This window comes from Rhinopithecus roxellana, chromosome 7 (genome assembly GCF_007565055.1).
Source record: "Rhinopithecus roxellana isolate Shanxi Qingling chromosome 7, ASM756505v1, whole genome shotgun sequence".
Classification (NCBI taxonomy): Eukaryota; Metazoa; Chordata; class Mammalia; order Primates; family Cercopithecidae; genus Rhinopithecus; species Rhinopithecus roxellana.
The window spans coordinates 68,491,760-68,515,723 of NC_044555.1; the positions used below are offsets into that span (position 1 = coordinate 68,491,760).

The 23,964-nt window shown below is 38.4% G+C and overlaps 1 protein-coding gene across 4 annotated transcripts in view; it reads right to left on the reverse strand.

The window, feature by feature from the left end:
• The window catches only part of HDAC8 (histone deacetylase 8), a 261,897-nt gene that overhangs the window by 158,399 nt on the left and 79,534 nt on the right, over positions 1-23,964 (reverse strand). For all 4 annotated transcript variants that reach the window (XR_004058377.1, XM_030934136.1, XM_030934137.1 and 1 more), the window contains exons 5-7: positions 10,360-10,472; positions 6,136-6,213; positions 5,429-5,537 (exon numbers count right to left, since the gene is read on the reverse strand). Coding sequence is in view for 3 of the 4 variants with exons in the window: in XM_030934136.1 (XP_030789996.1) it covers positions 5,429-5,537; positions 6,136-6,213; positions 10,360-10,472 (300 nt within the window). In the remaining variant the exon portion in view is untranslated. The remainder of the gene's footprint in view (positions 1-5,428; positions 5,538-6,135; positions 6,214-10,359; positions 10,473-23,964) is intronic.

Genomic DNA, 23,964 nt, shown 5'->3' on the forward strand with positions numbered 1-23,964 from the left:
GCTGAGCAGATGCTGGCACCATGCTTTTACAGTCTGCAGAACTGTGAGCCAAATTAACCTCTTACTATTTATAAATAACTGTCACAGGTATTCCTTTATAACAATGCAAAACAGACTAATACACCTGTAAAGTGACTTGAGGTGCTCAATTCTTTTGTAGGAAGGTCAGAGTGGCTTCAGAGAGCTGAATTTTGGCCCCAGACCCCAGGAATTGATCCTATGCCTAAAATACCACTGACATGTATTTCAGAAGCAATGATAGAATCTAAGAAAAATTCTCATGCCATAAACATATAATAGAAAGATACTATAGTTAGTATTAGTAATGTTTTTTTCTTCCTTGTTGGGTATCAGTGGGGGCTCAGTATAGACAGACAAAAAGATTCTACCCAGGAATAAAAACTTAGGCTTTAATGAGCTATTCCTTTAATGACTCTGCTGTTGTCCTAGAGAGCAAATCCTTTCTGGGTAGGTTACTCGGGTAAGGCCATTAACAGCAGAATTAATATTCCAGAGAAGTAGTTGAAGAGCTATAAAAGAAATATTTAAAATAGAAAAGTATAGTATTTCTCTCATAAAAGGAAAGAGGTACGAATCTTAAGTTGTTTATTCACTTCTGGGGTCTCTGAATTTTTTTTAAGTTAATAGTCTTTGATGGGGAAGAAAAGGTTTCTTTCAATTCTGAGCTATACAATATGAGTCATAGAACTCAAGGCAAATAGGCCAAGGACCAAACACAAGTAGGTTCTTATTTTAATGACTACCATTATGAACTCTGGTTTACTAGAGTAAGGTTATTTCTCTGGTCAGGTTGGTAGCTCTAACTAGCAGAATTTTGCATTTATAGATATAAACACTGCTACTGAATTAGAACTCCATTTTAATGGAATCTTTTAAAAGTCCTATTTATTGAGAAGTCTGTTTAACAATGTATCTTCCTTTAGGTGAAATTACTAAGTTGACTAGTTGAATATTCTTAATAAAATGTGATTGTTTTTCAAAACTTTGAACTGTCAACTTCACCTATCTACATTACAAGCACTTTATATATGGTTTTCTTATGTGATATCTATTGATAATCAGATATTTAGTAAAGAATACTTTCTGGCTGTTAGGGCTATAAAATGATAGGTAGGATGAGAATTAAGAAGTATCGGCACAATTCTAAATTTCTTCATTTGAACTTCACATATGTCATGGAAGTTCAGAGTGGGCAAGTAGTTGGGTCATCCTGAAAGATTTGAGATTTCAGAGTGGTACCCTACTATTTATCAAAACCTCCCTTTAACCAACAGCAAGGCCATAATTGTTAGTGTCCTTTTCTCTCAGAATCCCTAACTATAAATGCTCCCAAAGTTGTCAACAGAGAGTTTTAGGTAACATTAAACATTATTAAGACTATCTCAGATTGCATTCAAATATATTATACTTAGAGAGCAAATAGGTTAAACATAGGCTGTGTAATATGTCCTGCTTCAGATGATAAAACTTGGGAATTAGCAAACCCTCCCTTTCGCAAAGCAGCCTCCCTTTCCCATCAACCTTCATGGGTATATGCGTGTGTGGCCCAGGGATGGGGTAGTGGTGGGGTCAGGTTTAGGCCTTCACATACATAAAAAATATAGTATACCTCTATCATCTCTATACTAGGACTATAGGCTTCCATTTGAAGGAGGAGGTATGCTTACCAGAGCAATGTTGATAATGTTCCCTTATGCTGGTTAAAACAGGGCTCTACTTGTGATACCAACTCTAGCAGCTCCCATGAAAATTATGGAAAGCCTTTGGGAATTAGTGACCCTTGACCTTAGAATTGAATGATCTAGGGAGATCTCACTGTGAAATCTGTCGTTTATATAAAATGGAACTTGAGATCTTCTGGTGTTAGAAAATTTTCATGTAAAGATTCCATGTCCAGTCTATTACAAAAAGAAACTCTAAGCCAATTTTTAAATGAAGGGGGTATGTTCAAGCTTAAACTAAAGCCATTAAGTTCCTGCCTGATTAGCTGGCAAAGTAAAAAAGGCTACAGCAGAGGAAAAACCATTTTAGAAAGGAAAAGAGGAAGAAAGAAAGGGAGGAAGGGAAGAACTAAGGAAGAAAAGGAAGGAAAAGGAGAAAAGGAAGAGAAAAGACAAGAAAAGGAAGGAAGAAAAGTAAAGGAAAGAAGAAAGAAAGAAGGAAAAAGGAGCAATTCATGAGCAAACTAGAAATTGGGTGGCAAATAAAAATGAGAACATCTTATAAGTGAACCAGCAATAAGAGGTCCTTTACATATCACAAGTAAGGAGTGAGTCAGAGAACCAGAGGGGTCATGAAATAAAAAGGATGAAAAGGGGCCAGGCGCGGTGGCTCACACCTGTAATCCCAGTACTTTGGGAGGCCGAGGTGGGCGGATCACCAGGTCAGGTGATCGAGAACATAGTTGCTAACATGGTGAAACCCCGTCTTTACTAAAAATACAAAAAAATTAGCTGGGTGTGGTGGTGGGCGCCCGTAGTCCCAGCTACTTGGGAGTCTGAGGCAGGATAATGGCGCAAACCCGGAGGTGGAGCTTGCAGTGAGCCTAGATCGCATCACTGCACTCCAGCCTGGGCAACAGAGCGAGACTGCATCTCAAAAAAATAAATAAAATAAAATAAAAGGATGAAAAGAAGATAGTAGATAAATTGAATGACTTTTTATAAAAAGATTAAGCCATTCCTATGTGTAATATATCTTTTGAGGTTGGCAGAAGGGTCAGAGGTAACAATGGCAAATGTGTCAGAGACTGATTCCAAGCCACACACCAGAAGTATTCAAAAGCATAATGCCTGGGACTGAGTGATCTAGTTACCAGGGCTGGCCCTCTGCAAAACTCTTGGCAAAGATCGCTGTGGTTTTTGGTACCCCTTTCCCTCTACTGCTCCATTATGCAATTCCTCCTCCTCAGAATACTCAGGGAGCTTATGCTCTGACCCCTTCACAATTCATTGTCAAGAATGGCACTGTGAAGGTACACCTCATCTCTACTACAAGTTTTTTTTTTTTTTTAAATTAGCCAGATGTGGTATTGTGTGCCTGTTTGTCCCAGCCACTTGGGAAGCTGAAGCAAGGGGATCACTTGAATCCAGGAGGTCAATGCGACAGTGAGCCATGACCACCACTGTACTCCAGCCTAGGCAACAGGGGAAGACTCTGTCCACCACCCCAAACAAGAAAGACTCTGTGAAACTATGGTACAGCAGGGGTGAGGATGAGAGGTTGTGCCAAAATTTCATTTTAAGGACTATTTCTAATTGTAGAATAAAAGTATGTTTCCTGTTAAAGGAATTTCAGGTATTAATCTAACAGATGAGAGAGATGGTTGGGCCAAGAAGCCTTCTTGGTACCCTTAGAATCACAGGTGCCTTCACATAATGCCCTGACCAGACTTGACTTCTGAAGGAAAGCAAAGGAAAAATGTTATTACACCTCTAATGAAAACCTGGAACCTGTTATTCTGGATGATCACTGTGTGGCTTGCATTGCCAATGTGGGTCCACAGGCAAAGGGGCCCTCGGAACTATAAACTGATGAGTGTCTGGTTCTTTAGTAGGCAAGCTGGAAGAATGTTTAATAAATGCTAGCCTCCTGTACACAAAAGCCATCAATCTATTGGGATGCGAGTGGCATCATGCTTTTTGTAAAGGGAAATCGTGTGTAATCTTCTACAGATCTTTTCCTTGGGGCTAAACTTACTTTAAAAATGCTTCTGATTAGGTTTGATACCAAGGCTATTTTTAAACACGAATTACCATGGGATTTAAAATATAGGAACTGGTCTACAGAAAAAAAGAGAAAATATAGGGTAGAAACAGATTTTTTTTCTGACTGAAGAAGGATAAATAGTAGACTTCCTTGGGGTTGGGCACTGGAAAATCCTCAAGCCTGCAGATAATACTCAGGTTTCCCAGGCAGTGAAATGCCAAGTTGATGGGAGATAAAGAAGATCTCAGGAGGTTTTATGATTGGCAGATAACCTTCAATAGGGGCATATGTAAGGTGATCCATTTAGGGATTTGTAAGGGGTACATGTAAGGTGATCCATTTAGGGTGATCCATCTAGGGAGCACTAGATATTACAAACTACACTTGCACGATGATGAGTGCTGACCTTTCAATTAAGACCCAGGATAGGGCTCTAGGAAACACTGTGGACAGTGCACTGAAGAGAACAACCTAGTTTTCTGTTATGACAAAAAAAAAAAAAAAAAAAAAAAAAAAAGGGCAACAAAATTGGGCACTGTTAAGAAGGGTATTAAAACAAAAACAAAATAATTCTCCTTTTACATAGAATTGCAGGATATCTTTATTGGTAAAGTTACATAAGCAGCTACGATCTGCACATCTCAAGAACAGAAGAGAGCTTAAGGGAAACAAAGAAGGGCAATTAAACCATTGATGGCAGGCTCCAAAAAAAAGTTTTTTTCAGTATGATAATACAGAGGTAGCCAGGAGACATGATCAAAATTATGAAGAGGCTTATGCTGCTGAATAACTGAATGATGACTTGGCTCACCAAATCTTTTGAGCTAAGAGGCACTTTTGAAGCATAAAGTTTTTATTTTTTAATAATTCTGCTTTGTTTATACAACTGCCAGTGATGATAGCCAGTGCAGGCAGGCTCCTTTGGGAAGAACCTCCACCAGAGGTTGGGAGAAATACGAGCTAAGTTGGGGAGGGATCAAGAGTACCTCAATTCCCATTACTTACCTTCGGTAATGTTGACTTGCTGACTTCTAGTTGGATTTGCTTTCTCTGCCACCACTTGTGCCTGACCAATCTCAATTTTTATGAATATGAGTTTAGCACAACCTCCCACCCCCATTCCATAGGGCTTTTCAACTCCAGTGGTCCACATATTGGCACCAATCTGTCTGCCTACGATTGTCCGTAACTTAATCCTTAGCCATGGTATAGAAAGAACAGGTATCTGACTCCAATTTTAACACAGCGGATAGAACGTAAGAATGCATGATGAATAATAATAGTCAATTCTCTAATATTTACACCAGTAGAAGAAAGCACAGGTCTCCATAACGAGCCCTGACAACTGAAATGAACCCTGTCAGGTTGATGAAATAACACACATGCAGGTTTCTTTAACTAAGAAAGTAGCAAATAAGGGATTCTTCAGGATAGCCTAAAAGCTCTGCTCTTGGGATGGCCTTAATCATATTGAGTAGTGGGTAAGATCCAACCTGGAGCATGGCTCTGGTCCAACTGCTTGGCTCTGTCATACAGTGGATAGCTACTGATCAAATAGGCATAATGACCAGTATACAAAAGCTTTATAGGTATGTAGATGTTTTCTTTTACATTGTGCTTGTTTACATTGTGAGATGGGGGCCATTTAATCCTACAGAACTGCAATCTACTTATTACTGGCTCAGTGTTACTGCCATACCTTTCACAGATCTGGTAATATTTTTCATCTTGTATGCCATCCTGAATGGGCACATTTACACTGTAGTACCGTCCCTTCCCTAGGCCAACATCAGACACGTCACCTGTTCCTGTAAAAGAGAAGAGCACTATGATCAGTTATTAGGAACATGAGAACCCAGAAAACTTAAAGGATTTCCTGATAGGAATTCAGAAGACTGAAAAGATCAATTAGGAGAACAATCCTGAATGAATTAGTGATAGTTTCCAGGGAAAGAAATTAAGAAAAATAATATAAAGAAGTAACTGTTGTAAACAATCTTGGAGAAGCAGGCAAACCATAAGGAAACTGAAAAACCTTAGTTTTCATCTTACTGGATCAAATGAAAAAATAAGAGATTAACTCCTTTGCTTGGCTTCATGCTTTTTAGGTTGACATAGTATCAATTTATCACTGCAATTATTCAGGATGTTAGGAGTTGCATGGGGTGTCTACTACTGTAGTAAGCGTAAGTGATCTGTTGACAGCCCATAAAAATCACCTGGAAAAAGAAACAACTTTAATGTCATTCTTCTTGTTATTGTCACCTGAGGTAACCTGTGTTAAAATTTTGCATAGGACTGTAGCAATAAGGCATTAACAGCATGGAACTGTCCAAGTATAAGAAATGTATAGAAGAATTTCAGTATTTAGTCATCAAATGTAATACTGAGTTTATGATCACTTGCCTGGGAAAAATCCCGGGGAGAATTTGTGCAGGGACACGGTCATGACTTTGGAGGTGAAACTGAAAGCGTCTTCTACACCTAACAGATAAAGAAACATCAAAATAATCACTTCGCATATGGTATTCCTATTTTCAACATCTGAAAATCTAGAGCAGCTGTGAGAAGTAGGGTAGATGAGAAGGCAGCAATACAAAACTAACAAGCTGAGGAATAAAAGTAATACAAACCTCTGGTCTCTAATCTTGTAATTACAAGATGAGGTAGAACTTTGGCCCCAAGTGAAGTTTGGGGGTCCCTTTTCAAACTCATGGAAAACTATAACTGGACTTCCTTTTCCAAGCAATGGGATGTCTGGGCTCTCTTTGACAACCTGTTCTAAAAAGTAGGGAAGGGCGAGAGCCTAGAACTGAGGCATTATTAACAGAATTCAGTAAGGGAAACTGGCACCATCTTACAAGTTGTATGTTTTGTTTCGTTTAAGTGGTTATAGTTAAAGTCTTGGGATTTTTTCCAAAGATGTACAATGTGATAACCCTTTGAAAAATATGAGCAATACAAATATTAGCCATTATATACCAAAAACCTAATTATAAAGTGCCTCTCTATAATGCAGATTTGGTTATAAATAAGTAACTTACAGTACATCTTTCTGGCTAAAACATGGAAGGCTGAAAACAGCCGTGACCTTATCTCCTAATAGCAGCCTCATAACAGTGTTTTAAAACCTGAAGAAAGATGGGGGAAAAACTTTTCAAGAAAGGGGTCTGTTTTCCATTTTAACTTAGTAAACGATTAGAGGCCTGGAGATTAAAGCTGGGATTTAAAGTAACCCTCACAAGCCTCTACGTATACAGGTAAACACACTGCCCACCTCCACCCCTTTCCTCTCACATATAGTCACACTATGTTCAGATAATCAATCTGTAAAATGGGAGGACTATTAGCAAATTCAGGTACTGTCTTCTTTCTCACTTCAAACAAAAATTGTTTCTGTATTTATTTAATGTTTTCAGTCTTCACTACAGCCCAACAGTGACTTAAAAAATATATTAACTCTATTTGTATATAATAGGTATGTTTGAATTTCCCAAGCCTTAAGTTTTGCCCTAGGGAGGCAGTTAAAACCAGTTAAAGGCTCTAGGCAAAAAATATGAAGTAAACAAAATAAAACAAACAAAATAAATGAAAATAGTATTTCAACTTAGAAATGAAGTCTTAAACAAGGATAATTCATGAAAATCCTGATTATCAATCAATCCAGAAATGTACCAATTTACCCTTGGACCAGTCATGTACGAGAGTTCCCAAACTATTGTTATTCTCTTTAATCTTAGGCAGAAAGAATGGTCTTGCTCTAATTTGCCTTTCTTTGAGTATTAGAGTGTTGAGCACCTTTTCATAAGTTTAGTGGCCATTTGTATTTCTTCTCATGGGAAATACCACTAGGCACAGTTATAAAATCATACTTAAAAAGGAGGTGAACACAGATAGGAGGAAGCTATGGACTTGGTGGGAAAGAGGAGAGTGGTTAGGTAGATGAAAGAAGGCAAGGATGGGGTAGGGGTGGCTAGTGAAGTCGCTACAGGATGCTAGTTATGGAATCATGGAAGATTTAAAATAAACCAAATGCGTAAGAGTTTGGGGGTGGGGCAGGGGTCACTGTAAGGGAGGTGCTAAAGAGGGGAAATAAACTGAAATGAAACACACCATAAAAGTTGGCTAAAACAGGAAACTCTGAAGGGTGTAGAAATAACATTGCAAATGGAAAGAATGGTTTCAGGTGACAGTTTCGGTTCATTCTTATATGGTTCTGTAGAGTTGATTGTATTCTTAAACTCTGATACTAATAGTCCGAATTTCATAATCATTTATTGATCAAATATTTTAATGAGCCACTACTATATGCATAGTACTGTTGGTTCAAGGCGTTACATAAAACAGGAAGAGGTAAACAACTTGATCTCTGCTCTGAAGGAACTTACAGTTTCTATGGGAAGAGAAGACACAGACACACTAAAAAATTAATTAAAAATACAAGGCAATATGTAATGAAATATCAAATTGGTGGTACGAACAATACAGGACTTGAGAGGAGGGGAAGAACACTTGAGCGGGAGTGGTCAGGGCAAATCTGCTACTGTTGGAACTTGAATAAATGGGTAGAATTTGGGACAGTTGAAACAAAACTAAATTTGGAAAAAAAGGAGGCAAAGTCAGGGAGGTGGGAATAGTGAGACGTGTCTGGGAACACTGAGCCATGTCATGAATAGTGAGACATGTCATGAATAGTTAGACATGCTCATTGAGTAGTGTAGCCTGGACAGCAAGTAATGAGAGATAAGGGTGGAAAGATGAGGTGAGGCCTATTCAAGGTAGGCCTTGAAAGACTGGATAATGACCGTGGACCTTACCTTGAAGACCACTGTATTTCAAAGTATGGCCTACAGAACAGCTGAGGTATTAAAACGTAGTTTCTTTGGTTCCTTGCCAGACCTACTAAATCTGAATATCTGGTGGATACGGCCCAGCAATCTGCATTTTAAAACAAACTTCCCCAGGTCATCCTGACACACTTTCAAGTTTGAGAACCATTGCTGTAGGCCAGGGGTCAACGAACTGAGTGGCTAAATAGTAAATATTTTCGGCTTTGCAAACTACTCAATGTCTCTATTGCACATGCACACACATATGTACACACACACAGACACTTTTTTCAATATATTTTCTCTTTTATAACCCTTTAAAAATGGAAAAGCCATTTAAAAAAAATTTTTTAAGAGACAATGCCTTGCTCTGTCGCCCAAGCTGGAGTGCAGTGGCACAATCGTAATTCACTACAGCCTTGACCTCCTGGGCTCAAGCAATCCTCCTGCCTCAGCCTCCTAAATAGCTAGAATTGTAAGCACACAACACCAAACTCAGCTAATTTTTTTCGAGATGGGGGTTTCACTTTGTTGCCCAGGCTGGTCTCAAACTCATGGTTTCAAAGAGTCCTCCCACTTCAGCCTTCCAAAATACTGGGATCACAGGCATGAGCTACCGCACTTGGCTGGAAAAACCATTTTTGACCATTCTTAGCTTACTGGCCATACAAAAATAAGCCAAAGGTCAAATGCTACCCCTTGTTATAGGCAATAAGGAGTCTCTGAAGGCTTTTGAGCAAGGCTATGTTTTGCACTGGTTGAGCATTCAGATATTCAGTGAAAATGGTTCTCAAAGTAGTATATTAGTGGTTTTAACCTCTCTTCTCTCTGTCATCGTTTAATTTTCTGTCATCGTTCCACGGTAGCATCCATGCAGATGAAGCTCTCTGGAAAGGTTCCCTTAGCGATTTCATCCTTCTTTCTCTGTTTTGGCAGCGGAGCTGACCCTAACTTCAGACATATAATATTCTTTTCCTCTCTACGCCTTGATTATGTTAGTTTGTCTCAAAAAAAAAAAAAAAAATCCCTGGAAACAGGGAAATGGCAATCATTGATGTGAGGGAGGAGTATTTTTAAGTAAGAATTTATGGGATAAGTGTTCTTAAATAAATGGAAATACTACGTGTCCCAGACAGGATTTCTTAAAGAAACAGAATGTGGCAACTGTCACTGGAGCTCTACATTCTAGATGGAAAATACATAGGATGGTCAGATAAGTCCTGTCAGTGGAGTCTTCTAAGAGAGGATTAATGGGTTAAGGCAAACTGTTAAGCGATTCTGCTATTAAACGTTAGGGAAGATGTCCTGTTTGTACGGCACTAAATATTTTAGCAATACAAAGAAACGACACAGATTCTGATCACTACACGAGTTGGCAGCTTATTGGTGAAAAAATTCAGAATGTTAGCCCATCATATGCCCATTCTATCTTGAGAAAAGCATCAATGAAAAGAGACAAGACTGTCATCTCTATAGATTCCCTTAGAACCAGTGGAAATGGCCTGAGGGAGGTTACTGAGCACTGGAGTAAACATTAGGTAAGATTTTCACTTCTTAACATTCTCTATTAGTTCTAGAGGTTTGCTACAGGAGGAAAGAGGAGAGGAAATTACAGGAGCCTGGCTTGGGCAGCAAAGCAGGAATTGCATCAATTAGAGGAATCACTATACTACCTACTTTAAATTCTCAATTAGGAAAATTTCAATTATAGCAGACATTTCTACCAGTTGCCTAGAAGCAGCTTAACTGATAAAAACCTGCTGTCTTAGCAGCAAAGCATCTTTAAAACCAAAGGGCTTACCATCTCCATGGTGCAGATCCAAATCCACGTAGAGAATACGCTCAAATTTCCGTCGCAATCGTAATATTCCCAGGACAGCATCATTGAGATAACAAAAACCAGATGCTTCATCTCTGTAAGAAAACAAGTTGCTATAGCCAACAGCCAAAAAGCAATCCAAGGGAGTCTTTACAGCCAAGGATCTAACCCTTGAGATCTAGTCCCCTAAAGTTCCCCCTTCTTTTAAGAAAAACAAAAATCCATCTACAAAGATTATAAGTAAATGACCCAGAATGATCAGGGAATGAAGGGTTTCAGTAAAGTAAATATTCGGGTAAACTGGTAACATTTTCCATTCATGATCCCAGATTTTCAAAGCATTAGAATATTATAACTATATTGAACAAGAGAGAACCACCTTTCCCTGGATTTAGGAATCACTTCAAAAAATTAGTATACCCTGGGGTCATCACGAGGAACACTGGTAATCACTTACAGGACTTTAAGAAAGCTAGAATCTAGAAGAGGCCTTAAAGACAATCTTGCTCAGCCAGATGTTAGAGATTGGATTCTCTGTACTGACCCTATGACATAACCTAGAATTTTTAAAAAGTTAGTTTTGGCACTTGTTGCTCATAAAAGCTGAGTGTAGAACATACAAATGCATAATCTCCGGGGCAGTATAACGTGGTTGCCTGTCTGTAAATGCAGTTATTACAATGAAGAGTGAAGCAGTCTTTTCTAAAGTTGTTTTGTTTTCTTCACTAAAATTGTCTTCATTGACTTCACTGGTGTCCTTTAACTTTTGTGCTATCAGTGATATTGCGTCACTTTAACCCCTTGTCAAGGTTAAACTGCTCTTTTACTACACTTCCACCAAGCCTTGCTGATTAGATGTAAAATAACATTCTTTATCATCAAGAGTGTATTGTAAGTTATTTTTAAGGCCTCATCCTAAATGCTTAATTTATTTTGCTTCCACAGACACTTCAAATATCCAGCCCATTTCTTCTGAGTTCTCCTTGAGATTGCATAGGCATAAGCAACAGTTAAAATGGCATCTTTGCTACTATGAGACTGTAAAGCTCTTTGTAGTGCCTACACAATGCATAAACTTCTTCATGAAATCTCTTCCATAATAACATTTCATATTCTAAATAATGCTCTGGTTCACAGGCTGAATCAATGACATGTACACTGGCAAGCAGAAGGTTGGTAAAAATATCTCTAGACACTGACTCTGCTTCATGATGGTGAACTCAGCAATCATCTAGCCAAAGAATAGCTTGGCCTTAGATATGCAACCAGGTAGAGACCAACTAAAGAAAAAGATTTCTCCATCTATGAATTCTCTTTAAGTAAGGATTAAATATGTGATTTTGGACGTTCTTAGATGCGAATGCTATTTTTCAATTATGAAAAGTTTACATTTTGTAAGTTTACTGCCTTTGCACATTAAAAAAAGAGATAATCTGTCATCCTTTTGAACATCAATAACTTTTAGGTAGATGGGACAGAACACTAAGTGCTAGGCAAAAAGAGGAGAGAGATGTGGAGGAAGAGTACAAATCAATACAAGACATATTTCCTTTCCTCACAGAACGTACAATTAAATTGGGGAGATAAGGCATGAAACAAACAAAAAAGGCAACCAGAAATAATATGGTACATAAAGGAGAATACAGAGAAAAGCTACAGAGAAAATTGACAAAGTATACTCTTCTCATTGATAACATTGAGATTTGCCCGAGCCCTGTGTTTTTGCAAAAACAGTGATGGTTAAGAAACCTTACACCCTTTTGTGTTATCAGAAATGACGAACTGCAAAGAACCACACTGCCCTGGCATATTCTCTCTCTCTTTTTTTTTTATGCTTTAAGTTCTAGGGTACATATGCACAACTTGCAGGTTTGTTACATATGTATACATGTGCCATGTTGGTGTGCTGCACCCATTAACTCGTCATTTACATTAGGTATATCTCTTAATGCTATCACTCCCCTCTCCCTCCTCCCCACAAAAGGACCCGGGGTGTGATGTTCACCTTCCTGTGTCCAAGTGATCTCATTGTTCAATTCCCATCTATGAGTGAGAACATGTGGTATTTGGTTTTCTGTTCTTGCGATAGTTTGCTGAGAATGATGGTTTCCAGCTGCATCCATGTCCCTACAAAGGACACGAACTCATCCTTTTTTATGGCTGCATAGTATTCCATAGTGTGTATGTGCCACATTTTCTTAATCCAGTCTGTCACTGATGGACATTTGGGTTGATTCCAAGTCTTTGCTATTGTGAATAGTGCCGCAATAAACATACGTGTGCATGTGTCTTTATAGCAGCATGACTTATAATCCTTTGGGTATATCCCCAGTAATGGGATGGCTGGATCATATGGTATTTCTAGTTCTAGATCCTTGAGGAATCGCCACACTGTTTTCCACAATGGTTGAACTAGTTCACAGTCTGACCAACAGTGTAAAAGTGTTCCTATTTCTCCACATCCTCTCCAGCACCTGTTGTTTCCTGATTTTTTAATGATTGCCATTCTAACTGGTGTGAGATGGTACCTCATTGTGGTTTTGACTTGCATTTCTCTGATGGCGAGTGATGATGAGCATTTTTTCATGTGTCTGTTGGCTGTATGAATGTCTTCTTTTGAGAAGTGTCTGCTTATATCCTTTGCCCACTTTTTGATGGGGTTGTTTTTTTCTTGTAAATTTGTTTGAGTTCTTTGTAGATTCTGGATATTAGCCCTTTGTCAGATGAGTAGGTTGCAAAAATTTTCTCCCATTCTGTAGGTTGCCTGTTCACTCTGATGGTAGTTTCTTTTGCTGTGCAGAAGCTCTTTAGTTTAATGAGATCCCATTTGTCAATTTTGGCTTTTGTTGCCGTTGCTTTTGGTGTTTTAGACATGAAGCCCTTGCCCATGCCTATGTCCTAAATGGTATTACCTAGGTTTTCTTCTAGGGTTTTTATGGTTTTAGGTCTAACATTTAAGTCTAATAGATCTTGAATTAATTTTCGTATAAGGAGTAAGGAAAGGATCCAGTTTCAGCTTTCTACTTATGGCTAGCCAATTTTCCCAGCACCATTTATTAAATAGGGAATCCTTTCCCCATTTCTTGTTTCTCTCAGGTTTGTCAAAGATCAGATGGCTGTAGATGTGTGGTATTATTTCTGAGGGCTCTGTTCTGTTCCATTGGTCTATATCTCTGTTTTGGTACCAGTACCATGCTGTTTTGGTTACTGTAGCCTTGTAGTATAGTTTGAAGTCAGGTAGCGTGATGCCTCCAGCTTTGTTTTTTTGGCTTAGGATTGTCTTGGCAATGCGGGGTCTTTTTTGGTTCCATATGAACTTTAGAGCAGTTTTTTCCAATTCTGTGAAGAAAGTCACTGGTAGCTTAATGGGGATGGCACTGAATCTATAAATTACCTTGAGCAGTATGGCCATTTTCACAATATTGATTCTTCCTATTCATGAGCATGGTCTGTTCTTACATTTGTTTGTGTCCTCTTTTATTTCACTAAACAGTGGTTTGTAGTTCTCCTTGAAGAGGTCCTTTACATCCCTTGTAAGTTGGATTCCTAGGTATTTTATTCTCTTTGAAGCAATTGTGAATGGGAGTTCATTCATGATCTGGCTCTCTGTTTGTCTGTTACTGGTATACAAGAATGCTTGTGATTTTTGCACATTGATTTTTGTATCCTGAGACTTTGCTGAAGTTGCTTATCAGCTTAAGGAGATTTGGGGCTGAGACAATGAGGTTTTCTAAATATACAATCATGTCATCTGCAAACAGGGACAATTTGACTTCTTCTTTTCCTAACTGAATACCCTTGATTTCTTTTTCTTGCCTGATTGCCCTAGCTAGAACTTCCAACACTATGTTGAATAGGAGTGGTGAAAGAGGGCATCCCAGTCTTGTGCCAGTTTTCAAAGGGAATGCTTCCAGTTTTTGCCTATTCAGTATGATATTGGCTGTGGGTTTGTCATAAATAGCTCTTATTATTTTGAGGTACGTTCCATCAATACCAAATTTATTGAGAGTTTTTATCATGAAGGGCTGTTGAATTTTGTCAAAGGCTTTTTCTGCATCTATTGAGATAATCATGTGGTTTTTGTCTTTGGTTCTGTTTATATGCTGAATTACATTTATTGAGTTGCATATGTTGAACCAGCCTTGCATCCCAGGGATGAAGCCCACTTGATCATGGTGGATAAGCTTTTTGATGTGCTGCTGGATTCGGTTTGCCAGTATTTTATTGAGGATTTTTGCCTCAATGTTCATCAGGGATATTGGTCTAAAATTCTCTTTTTTTGTTGTGTCTCTGCCAGGCTTTGGTATCAGGAGGATGTTGGCCTCATAAAATGAGTTAGGGAGGATTCCCTCTTTTTCTATTGATTGGAATAGTTTCAGAAGGAATGGTACCAGCTCCTCCTTGTACCTCTGGTAGAATTCAGCTGTGAATCCATCTGGTCCTGGAGTTTTTTTGGTGGGTAGGCTATTAATTGTTGCCTCAATTTCAGAGCCTGCTATTGATCTATTCAGGGATTCAACTTCTTCCTGGTTTAGTCTTGGGAGAGTGTAAGTGTCCAGGAAATTATCCATTTCTTCTAGGTTTTCTAGTTTATTTGTGTAGAGGTGTTTATAGTATTCTCTGATGGTAGTTTGTATTTCTGTGTGGTCGGTGGTGATATCCCCTTCATCATTTTTTATTGCATCTATTTGATTCTTCTCTCTTTTCTTCTTTATTAGTCTTGCTAGCAGTCTATCAATTTTGGTGATCTTTTCAAAAAACCAGCTCCTGGATTCATTGATTTTTTGGAGGGTTTTTTGTGTCTCTATCTCCTTCAGTTCTGCTCTGATCGTAGTTATTTCCTGCCTTCTGCTAGCTTTTGAATGTGTTTGCTCTTGCTTCTCCAGTTCTTTTAATTGTGATGTTTCAGTGTCGATTTTAGATCTTTCCTGCTTTCTCTTGTGGGCATTTAGTGCTATAAATTTCCCTCTACACACTGCTTTAAATGTGTCCCAGAGATTCTGGTATGTTGTATCTTTGTTCTCATTGGTTTCAAAGAACATCTTTATTTCTGCCTTCATTTCGTTATGTACCCAGTAGTCATTCAGGAGCAGGTTGTTCAGTTTCCATGTAGTTGAGCGGATTTGATTGAGTTTCTTAGTCCTGGGTTCTAGTTTGATTGCACTGTGGTCTGAGAGACAGTTTGTTATAATTTCTGTTCTTGTACATTTGCTGAGGAGTGCTTTACTTCCAACTATGTGGTCAATTTTGGAATAAGTGCGATTTGGTGCTGAGAAGAATGTATATTCTGTTGATTTGGGGTGGAGAGTTCTGTCGATGTCTATTAGGTCCGCTTGGTGCAGAGATGAGTTCAATTCCTGGATATCCTTGTTAACTTTCTGTCTTGTTGATCTGTCTAATGTTGACAGTGGGGTGTTAAAGTCTCCCATTATTATTGTATGGGAGTCTAAGTCTCTTTGTAAGTCTCTAAGGACTTGCTTTATGAATCTGGGTGCTCCTGTATTGGGTGCATATATATTTAGGAGAGTTAGCTCTTCTTGTTGAATTGATCCCTTTACTATTATGCAATGGCCTTCTTTGTCTCTTTTGATCTTTGATGGTTTGAAGTCTATTTTATCAGAGACTAGGATTGTAACCTGTGCTTTTTTTTGTTTTCCATTTGCTTGTTAGATCTTCCTCCATCCCTTTATTTTGAGCCTATGTGTGTCTCTGCATGTGAGATGGGTCTCCTGAATACAGCAAACTGATGGGTCTTGACTCTTTATCCAATTTGCCAGTCTGTGTCTTTTAATTGGACCATTTAGTCCATCTTCATTTAAGGTTAATATTGTTATGTGTGAACTTGATCCTGTCATTATGATATTAGCTGGTTATTTTGCTCGTTAGTTGATGCAGTTTCTTCCTTGCATCGATGGTCTTTACGTTTTGGCATGTTTTTGCAATGACTGGTACCGGTTGTTCCTTTCCATGTTTAGTGCTTCCTTCCGGATCTCTTGTAGGGCAAGCCTGGTGGTGACAAAATCACTAAGCATTTGTTTATCTGTAAGGGATTTTATTTCTCCTTCACTTATGAAACTTAGTTTGGCTGGATATGAAATTCTGGCTTGAAAATTCTTTTCTTTAAGAATGTTGAATGTTGGTCCCCACTCTCTTCTGGCTTGTAGAGTTTCTGCCGAGAGATCTGCTGTTAGTCTGATGGGCTTCCCTTTGTGTGTAACCTGACCTTTCTCTCTGGCTGCCCTTAACATTTTTTCCTTCATTTCACCTTTGGTGAATCTGACAATTATGTGTCTTCGAGTTGCTCTTCTCGAGGAGTATCTTTGTTACGTTGTCTGTATTTCCTGAATTTGAATGTTGGCCTGCCTTACTAGGTTGGGGAAGTTCTCCTGGATGATATCCTGCAAAGTGTTTTCCAACTTGGTTCCATTTTCCACCTCACTTTCAGGCACACCAATCAGACGTAGATTTGGTCTTTTCACATAATCCCATATTTCTTGGAGGCTTTGTTCATTTGTTTTTACTCTTATTTCTCTACACTTCTCTTCTCACTTCATTTCATTTATTTGATCTTCAATCGCTGATATTCTTTCTTCCAGTTGATCGAGTCGGTTACTGAAGCTTATGCATTTGTCTCGTAGTTCTTGTGCTATGGTTTTCATCTCTATCAGTTCTTTTAAGGACTTCTCTACATTGGTTATTCTAGTTAGCCATTCGTCTAATCTTTTTTCAAGGTTTTTAGTTTCTTTGCGCTGGTCACCTAGTTCTTCCTTTAGCTGTGAGAAGTTTGATTGACTGAAGCCTTCTTCTCTGAGCTCATCAAAGTCATTCTCCGTCCAGCTTTGTTCCGTTGCTGCCAATGAGCTGCGTTCCTTTGGAGGGGGAGATGCACTCTGATTTTTTTAATTTCCAGCTTTTCTGCACTGCTTTTTCCCCATCTTTGTGGTTTTATCTGCCTTTGGTCTTTGATGATGATGTCGTACCGATGGGGTTTTGATATGGGTTTCCTTTCTGTTTGGTAGTTTTCCTTCTAACAATCAGGACCCTCAGCTGTAGGTCTGTTGGAGTTTGCCTGAGGTTCACTCCAGACCCTGTTTGCCTGGGTATCAGCAGCGGAGGGTGCAGAAGATAGAATATTGCTGAACAGCAAGTGTTGCTGTCTGATTCTTGTTCTGGAAGCTTCATCTCAGGAGGGTACCCCACCATGTGAGGTGTGAGGTGTCGGTCTGCACCTAGTGGGGGATGTCTCCCAGTTAGGCTACTTGGGGGTCAGGGACCCACTTAAGCAGGCAGTCTGTCCGTTCTCAGATCTCAACCTCTGTGCTGGGAGATCCACTGCTCTCTTCAAAGCTGTCAGACGGGGGCATTTACCTCTACCGAGGTTTCTGCTGCTTTTTGTTTAGCTAAGACCTGTCCCCAGAGGAGAAGTCACAGAAGCAGGACGGCCTCCTTGAGCTGTGGTGGGCTCCACCCAATTCGAGTTTCCCAGAGGCTTTGTTTACCTACTTAAGTCTCAGCAATGGTGGGTGCCCCTCCCCCAGCCTCGTTGCCGCCTTGCAGTTAGATCTCAGACTGCTGTGCTAGCAATGAGGCAGGATCCATGCACGTGGGACCCTCTGGGCTAGGTATGGGATATAATCTCCTGGTGTGCTGTTTGCTAAGACCCTTGGTAAAGCGCAGTATTAGGGTGGGAGTTACCCGATTTTCCAGGTGTTGTGTGTGTCAATTTCCTTTGGCTAGGAAAAGGAATTCCCTTCCCCCTTGTGCTTCCCAGGTGAGGTGATGCCTCGCCCTGCTTCAGCTCTTGCTGGTTGGGCTGCACCCGCAGACCAGCGCCAACTGTCCGACACGACCCAGTGAGATGAACCCGGTACCTCAGTTGAAAATGCAGAAATCACCCGTCTTCTGTGTCACTCACACTGGGAGCTGGAGGCTGGAGCTGTTCCTATTTGGCCATCTTGGGCATGCCTCTGCCCTGACATATTCTAAGGAAAGACTCATCTCTCTCTTTCCTCAGCATGCCCATAAGACTGGGAGATGACTCCCTTATTTACCTGTCTCCATTAAGCAGGTGGCCCCCTTCCTTTTCTTTAAGATGTTCCTTACACTAATGAAGATTCTCCTCATGGCAATAGCCTGAATAATAATAATAATGATGATGATGATGTCTATCATTCAGAAAGTCCTTTATGTCTCATTGTGTGAATTTGTAACATTTTTCTACCTCTGGATAGTATTACTATTACTAAATTAGATGATAACATCTCTTAAATTAAAGGAGCTCTATTATCATTGGCTTATAGAAATAATAAGTGTTTAGATAAATAGAATATTCCTAAAATCCCCAGAAAATAAGGAAATTGAACGTTCAAGATTTTCAGTATGCTAAAAAAAGTATTCCTATAAAAACAAACTCAAATACTTTAAGAATTCAAGTTCACATAATTTAGGTAAATCTTGGGCAAATGAGACTAATTTAGTAATTTTGGCTTACTAAAACCAGCCATGTCTTTTCTGATTTATCAGTGTTGGGCATTAATATACAAGTAGATTTTTTTTTCTACTTGAGTATATTCTTCCTAAACATAGACAGGTTTACTGATTGAATGAGGTAACATTACTTCTCCTAAGTGTTTATGATTATAAAAAAAGTAAACTTGTTTAAATCAAGTTGAATCATTATTCTGACAAACTTTATTTCAACAGTAATTATGTTTTGTAGTATATCAGCGTAAAGATAATTTACAAAATCTTTAGGTAACTAAAAACTTTGGGCTGATATTAAATTGAATCAATTAATGAATATTCATTACATATCTAGACTATTTCTAAGTAAGAGAATGCTGAAACATTAATTACTACATATAATTTTGTATGCTTTTGCTTCTTATTTCTACATGCTACAGAGAAGTTATGTATACTTGGGTCTGTTAATGAACATGTTATTTTTTACCAATTAAAGAAGTTGTTATAAAAGATGTACATAGATATAGAAAGTTATAGAGGGATCACAGAAAGGGAATTTTATTTGTTAAGGTGGCTGGCTAAGGTTTGATGAGTTTATTTATAATATTTCCAAAAAGAACTTTAGTACCAAATATTCTGATGCAAAGCTAGAATTTGGTTTCCCCACTGTTAAAATGGCAAAAAAAAAAAAAAAAAAAAAAAAAAAAAATTGTTCTTTATTGAAAGAGAAGTGCTAAAAAGAATTAGATTTATTCAATATACTGCTATTGAGGAGTTGCATGGGAAGAGATGTCAAATCAGAAGAGATGCTTTGCTTTTTCTAGGTTAAATTGGTATAGGTAAAATGTTATTAGCATAAACATTTTAGAAATTGTATGCGATATGGAACCTTTCTACAGATTCATTAGTGCTGTCACTGGCCAAGATACGTCAGAATCCTGATGCTGCTTTGCCAGATATTAGATAACTATAGTATAGTGTTTTCAGTAATAATTTCAGTTTTTTAAAAATGTTAACTTGGTCTCCACATTGCTTCTTTGTTTTGAACCTAGCATTTTCCCAGTCATTAGTTTTCAGCTGGGGATTCACATCCTTTACCTATGAAATTCTGTTAATATACACATGTTTAAGAACTATTCCAGATTACTGAATCTCTTTACTTGATGTTCTTGATATATTCTGGGTATGTTCAAACTATATGCTTGGTATATTCATGATATATTATGTCAGGATTATTATATGTTATATCTGAATATTTTTTCTCTATAAAGATAATGTTCATGCATTTTTATAAATTACATATAATACCCTCTCTTCTTTGAAAATAGGATTTCTACAGTTTGGATATTTGGCCTTCCAAGTCTCATGTTGAAATTTGATCCCCAGTGTTGGAGGTGGGGCCTAGTGGGAAGTGTTGGGTGATGGGGGTGGATCCCTTACAAATGGCTTGGTTCTCACAGTAATGAGTGAGTTCTCACTCTATTAGTTCCTGCAAGAGTTCCCCTGAACTCTTGTTTGTTAAAAAGAGCCTGGCACCTTCTCCCTCTCTCTTGCTTCCTCTCTCACCATGTGATTTGCACACGTGGCTTCCCTTTACCTTCTGTCATAAGTGGAGGCAGCATGAAGCCCTCACCAGAAGCAGATACTGGCACCATGCTTCTTGTACAGACTGCAGAGCTATGAGCCAAACACCTCTTTTCTTTATAAATTACCCAGATTCAGGTATTCCTTTAGAGGAACACAGACGTATTAAGACAAGGGCTAATCATTATGTATATAGATATTTTGTCTGGATCTGGTAGACCTCTACAGAACTCTCCACCCAAAAACAACAGAATATACACTCTTCTCATTGCCACATAGCACATACTCTAAAATCAACCACATAATTAGACATAAAGCAATCCCTAGCAAGTGCAAAATAACCAAAATCATACCACCAAATACACTCTTGAGACACAGCACAATAAAAATAGAAGTCAAGACCGAGAAAATCACTCCAAGCCATGTAATTACATGAAAACTAAACAACATCCTCCTGAATAACTTTTGGGTAAATAATAAAATTAAGGCAAAAATCAAGAAGTTATTTGAAACTAATAAGAAAATAGATACAATACATCAGAATCTCTGGGAAACAGCTAAGGCGGTGTTAAGAGGGAAATTCCTAGCACTAAATGCCCACTTCAAAAACGTAGAAAGACCTCAAATTAATAACTTAACATTACAACTGAATTAGAGAAGCAAAAACAAATCAACTCCAAAGCTAGCAGAAGACAAGAAATAACCAAAATCAAAGGTGAACTGAAGGAAACTGAGACATGAAAAACCATTCAAAAGATCAATGAATGCAAAAGTTGGATTTTTGAAAAAATTAATAAGATAGGCCGCTAGCTAGACCAATAAAGAAGAAAAGAGAGAAGATCCAAACAAACAAAATTAGAAATGACGAAGGGAATATTACCACTGACTCCACAGAAACAAAAATAACCAGCAGAAACTATGATGAACACTCCGTGCACACAAACTAGAAAACCCAGAAGAGATGGATAAATTCCTGGACAAATACACCCTCCTAAGACTGAACCAGGAAGAAACTGATTCCCTAAACAGACCAGTAATGAGCTCCAGAATGGAATCAGTAATAAATAGCTTTACCAACCAAAAAAAGCCTGCCACTTGATATATTCACAGCCAAATTCTACCAGATGTATAAAGAAAGCTGGTACTACTCCTACTGAAACTATTCCAAAAAATTTAGGAGGAGGGACTCCTCCTCAACTCATTCTATGAGAGCAGCATCATCCGATACAAAAACCTGGCAGAGACACAACAAAAAAGAAAACATCAAGCCAATATCCTTGGTGAATATTAATGCAAAAATCCTCAACAAAATACTTGCAGACCGAATCCAGCAACACAACAAAATGCTAATCCACCATGATCAAGTAGGCTTCAGCTCTATGATGCAAGGTTGGTTCAATACATGCAAATCAATAAATGTGATTCATCACATAAACAGAACTAAAGACAAAAACGACACGATCATCTCAATAGAGACAGAAAAGCCTTTCAATAAAATTCAACACCGCTTCATGTTAAAAACTCTCAATAAACTGGGTATTGAAGGAACACACCTCAAAATAATAACAGCCATCTATAACAAACCCACAGCCAACATCATACTGAATGGGCAAAAGCTGGAAGCATTCCCCTGGAAAACTGGCATAAGACAAAGATGCTCTCTCTCACAACTCCTATTCAACATAGTATTGGAAGTCCTAGTCAGAGCAATCAGGTAAGAGAAAGAAATAATGGGCATCCAAATAGGAAGAAAGGAAGTCAAACTATCTCTGCAGATGACATGGTTCTATATCTAGAAAACCTCATAATCTCAGCTCAAAACCTCCTTCAGCTGATAAACAGCTTCAGCAAAGTTTCAGGATACAAAATCAATGTATAAAAATCACTAGCGTTCCTACATACCAACAATAGTCAACCCAAGAACCAAATCATGAAAGAACTCTCATTCACAATTGACACAAAAAGAATAAAATACCTAGGGATACAGCTTACCAGGGAGGTGAAAGATCTCTACAATGAGAATTATAAAACACTGCTCAAATAAATCAGAGAAGACACAAACAAATGGAAAAACATCCCATGCTCATGGATAGGAGGAATCAATATAATTAAAATGGCCATACTGCTCAAAGCAACTTACAGATTCAATGCTATACCTATCAAACTACATGTGACATTCTTCACAGAACCAGAAAAAACTATTTTAAAATTCATATGGAACCAAAAAAGGGCCCAAATAGCCAAGACAATCCTAAGCAAAAAGAACAAAGCTTGAGGCATCATGTTATCCAACTTCAAACTACACTACAGGGCGACAGTAACCAAAACAGCATGGTAATGGTACGAAAACAGATACACAGACCAATGGAACAGAATAGAGAGCCCAGAAATAAGGCTGCACACCTATGACCATCTGATCTTCAACAAAGCTGACAAAAGCAAGCAATGGGGGAAAGACTCACTATTCAGTAAATGGTGCTGAATATGGCTAGCTATATTCAGAAGATTGAAGCTGGACCCCTTTCTTATAGCATATACAAATATCAACTCAAGATGGATCAAAGACTTAAATGTAAAACCCAAAACCCAAAACTGTAAAAACCCTGGAAGACAACCTAGGTAATACCATTCTGAATATAGGAATGGGCAAAGATTTCATGACAAAGACAACAAATGCAATTCCAACAAAAGCAAAAATTGACAAATGGGATCTAATTAAACTTCAGAGCTTCTGCACAGCAAAATAAACTATCAACAGAGTAAACAGACAACCCAGAGAATAGGATAAAATATTTGCAAACTATGCATCTGAAAAAGGTCTAATATCCGGCATCTTTAAGGAACTTAACAAGTTTAAAAGAGAAAAACAAAAACCTAATTAAAAAGTAGGCAAGGGATATGAACAGATACTTTTCAAAAGACGACATACATGTACCCAACAAGCATAGGAAAAAAAGCTCAGTATCAATGATCATTAGAGAAATGCAAATCAAAGCCCCAATGAGATACCATCTCACACCAGTCAGAGTTGCTACTATTAAAAGTTCAAAAAAATAACACATGCTGGTGAGGCTGCAGAGAAAAGAAAACACTTGTACCCTGTTGATGGGAGAGTAAACCAGTTCAACCATTGAAGAAAGCAGTATGGTGATTTCTCAAAGAGTTAAAAGTAGAACTACCATTTGACTCAGCAATCCCACTACTGTGTATATATCAAGAGGAACATAAATCATTCTACCATGCATCATTATACCATCAAAGACACATGCACGTGAATGTTCACTGTGGCACTATTCACAACAACAAAGACCTGGAATGCTCATCAATGCCGCGTGTTCTCATTCCTAAGTGGGAACTAAATGATAAGAACTCATGAACACAAAGAAGGAAACAACAGACACTGGGGTCTATTGAGGGTGGAGGGTGAGAGGAAGGAGAGGAGCAGAAAAGATAACTGTTGGGTACTGGGCTTAATAACTGGGTGATGAAATAATCTGTATGACAAACCCCTGTGACACAAGTTTACCAAGTAACAGACCT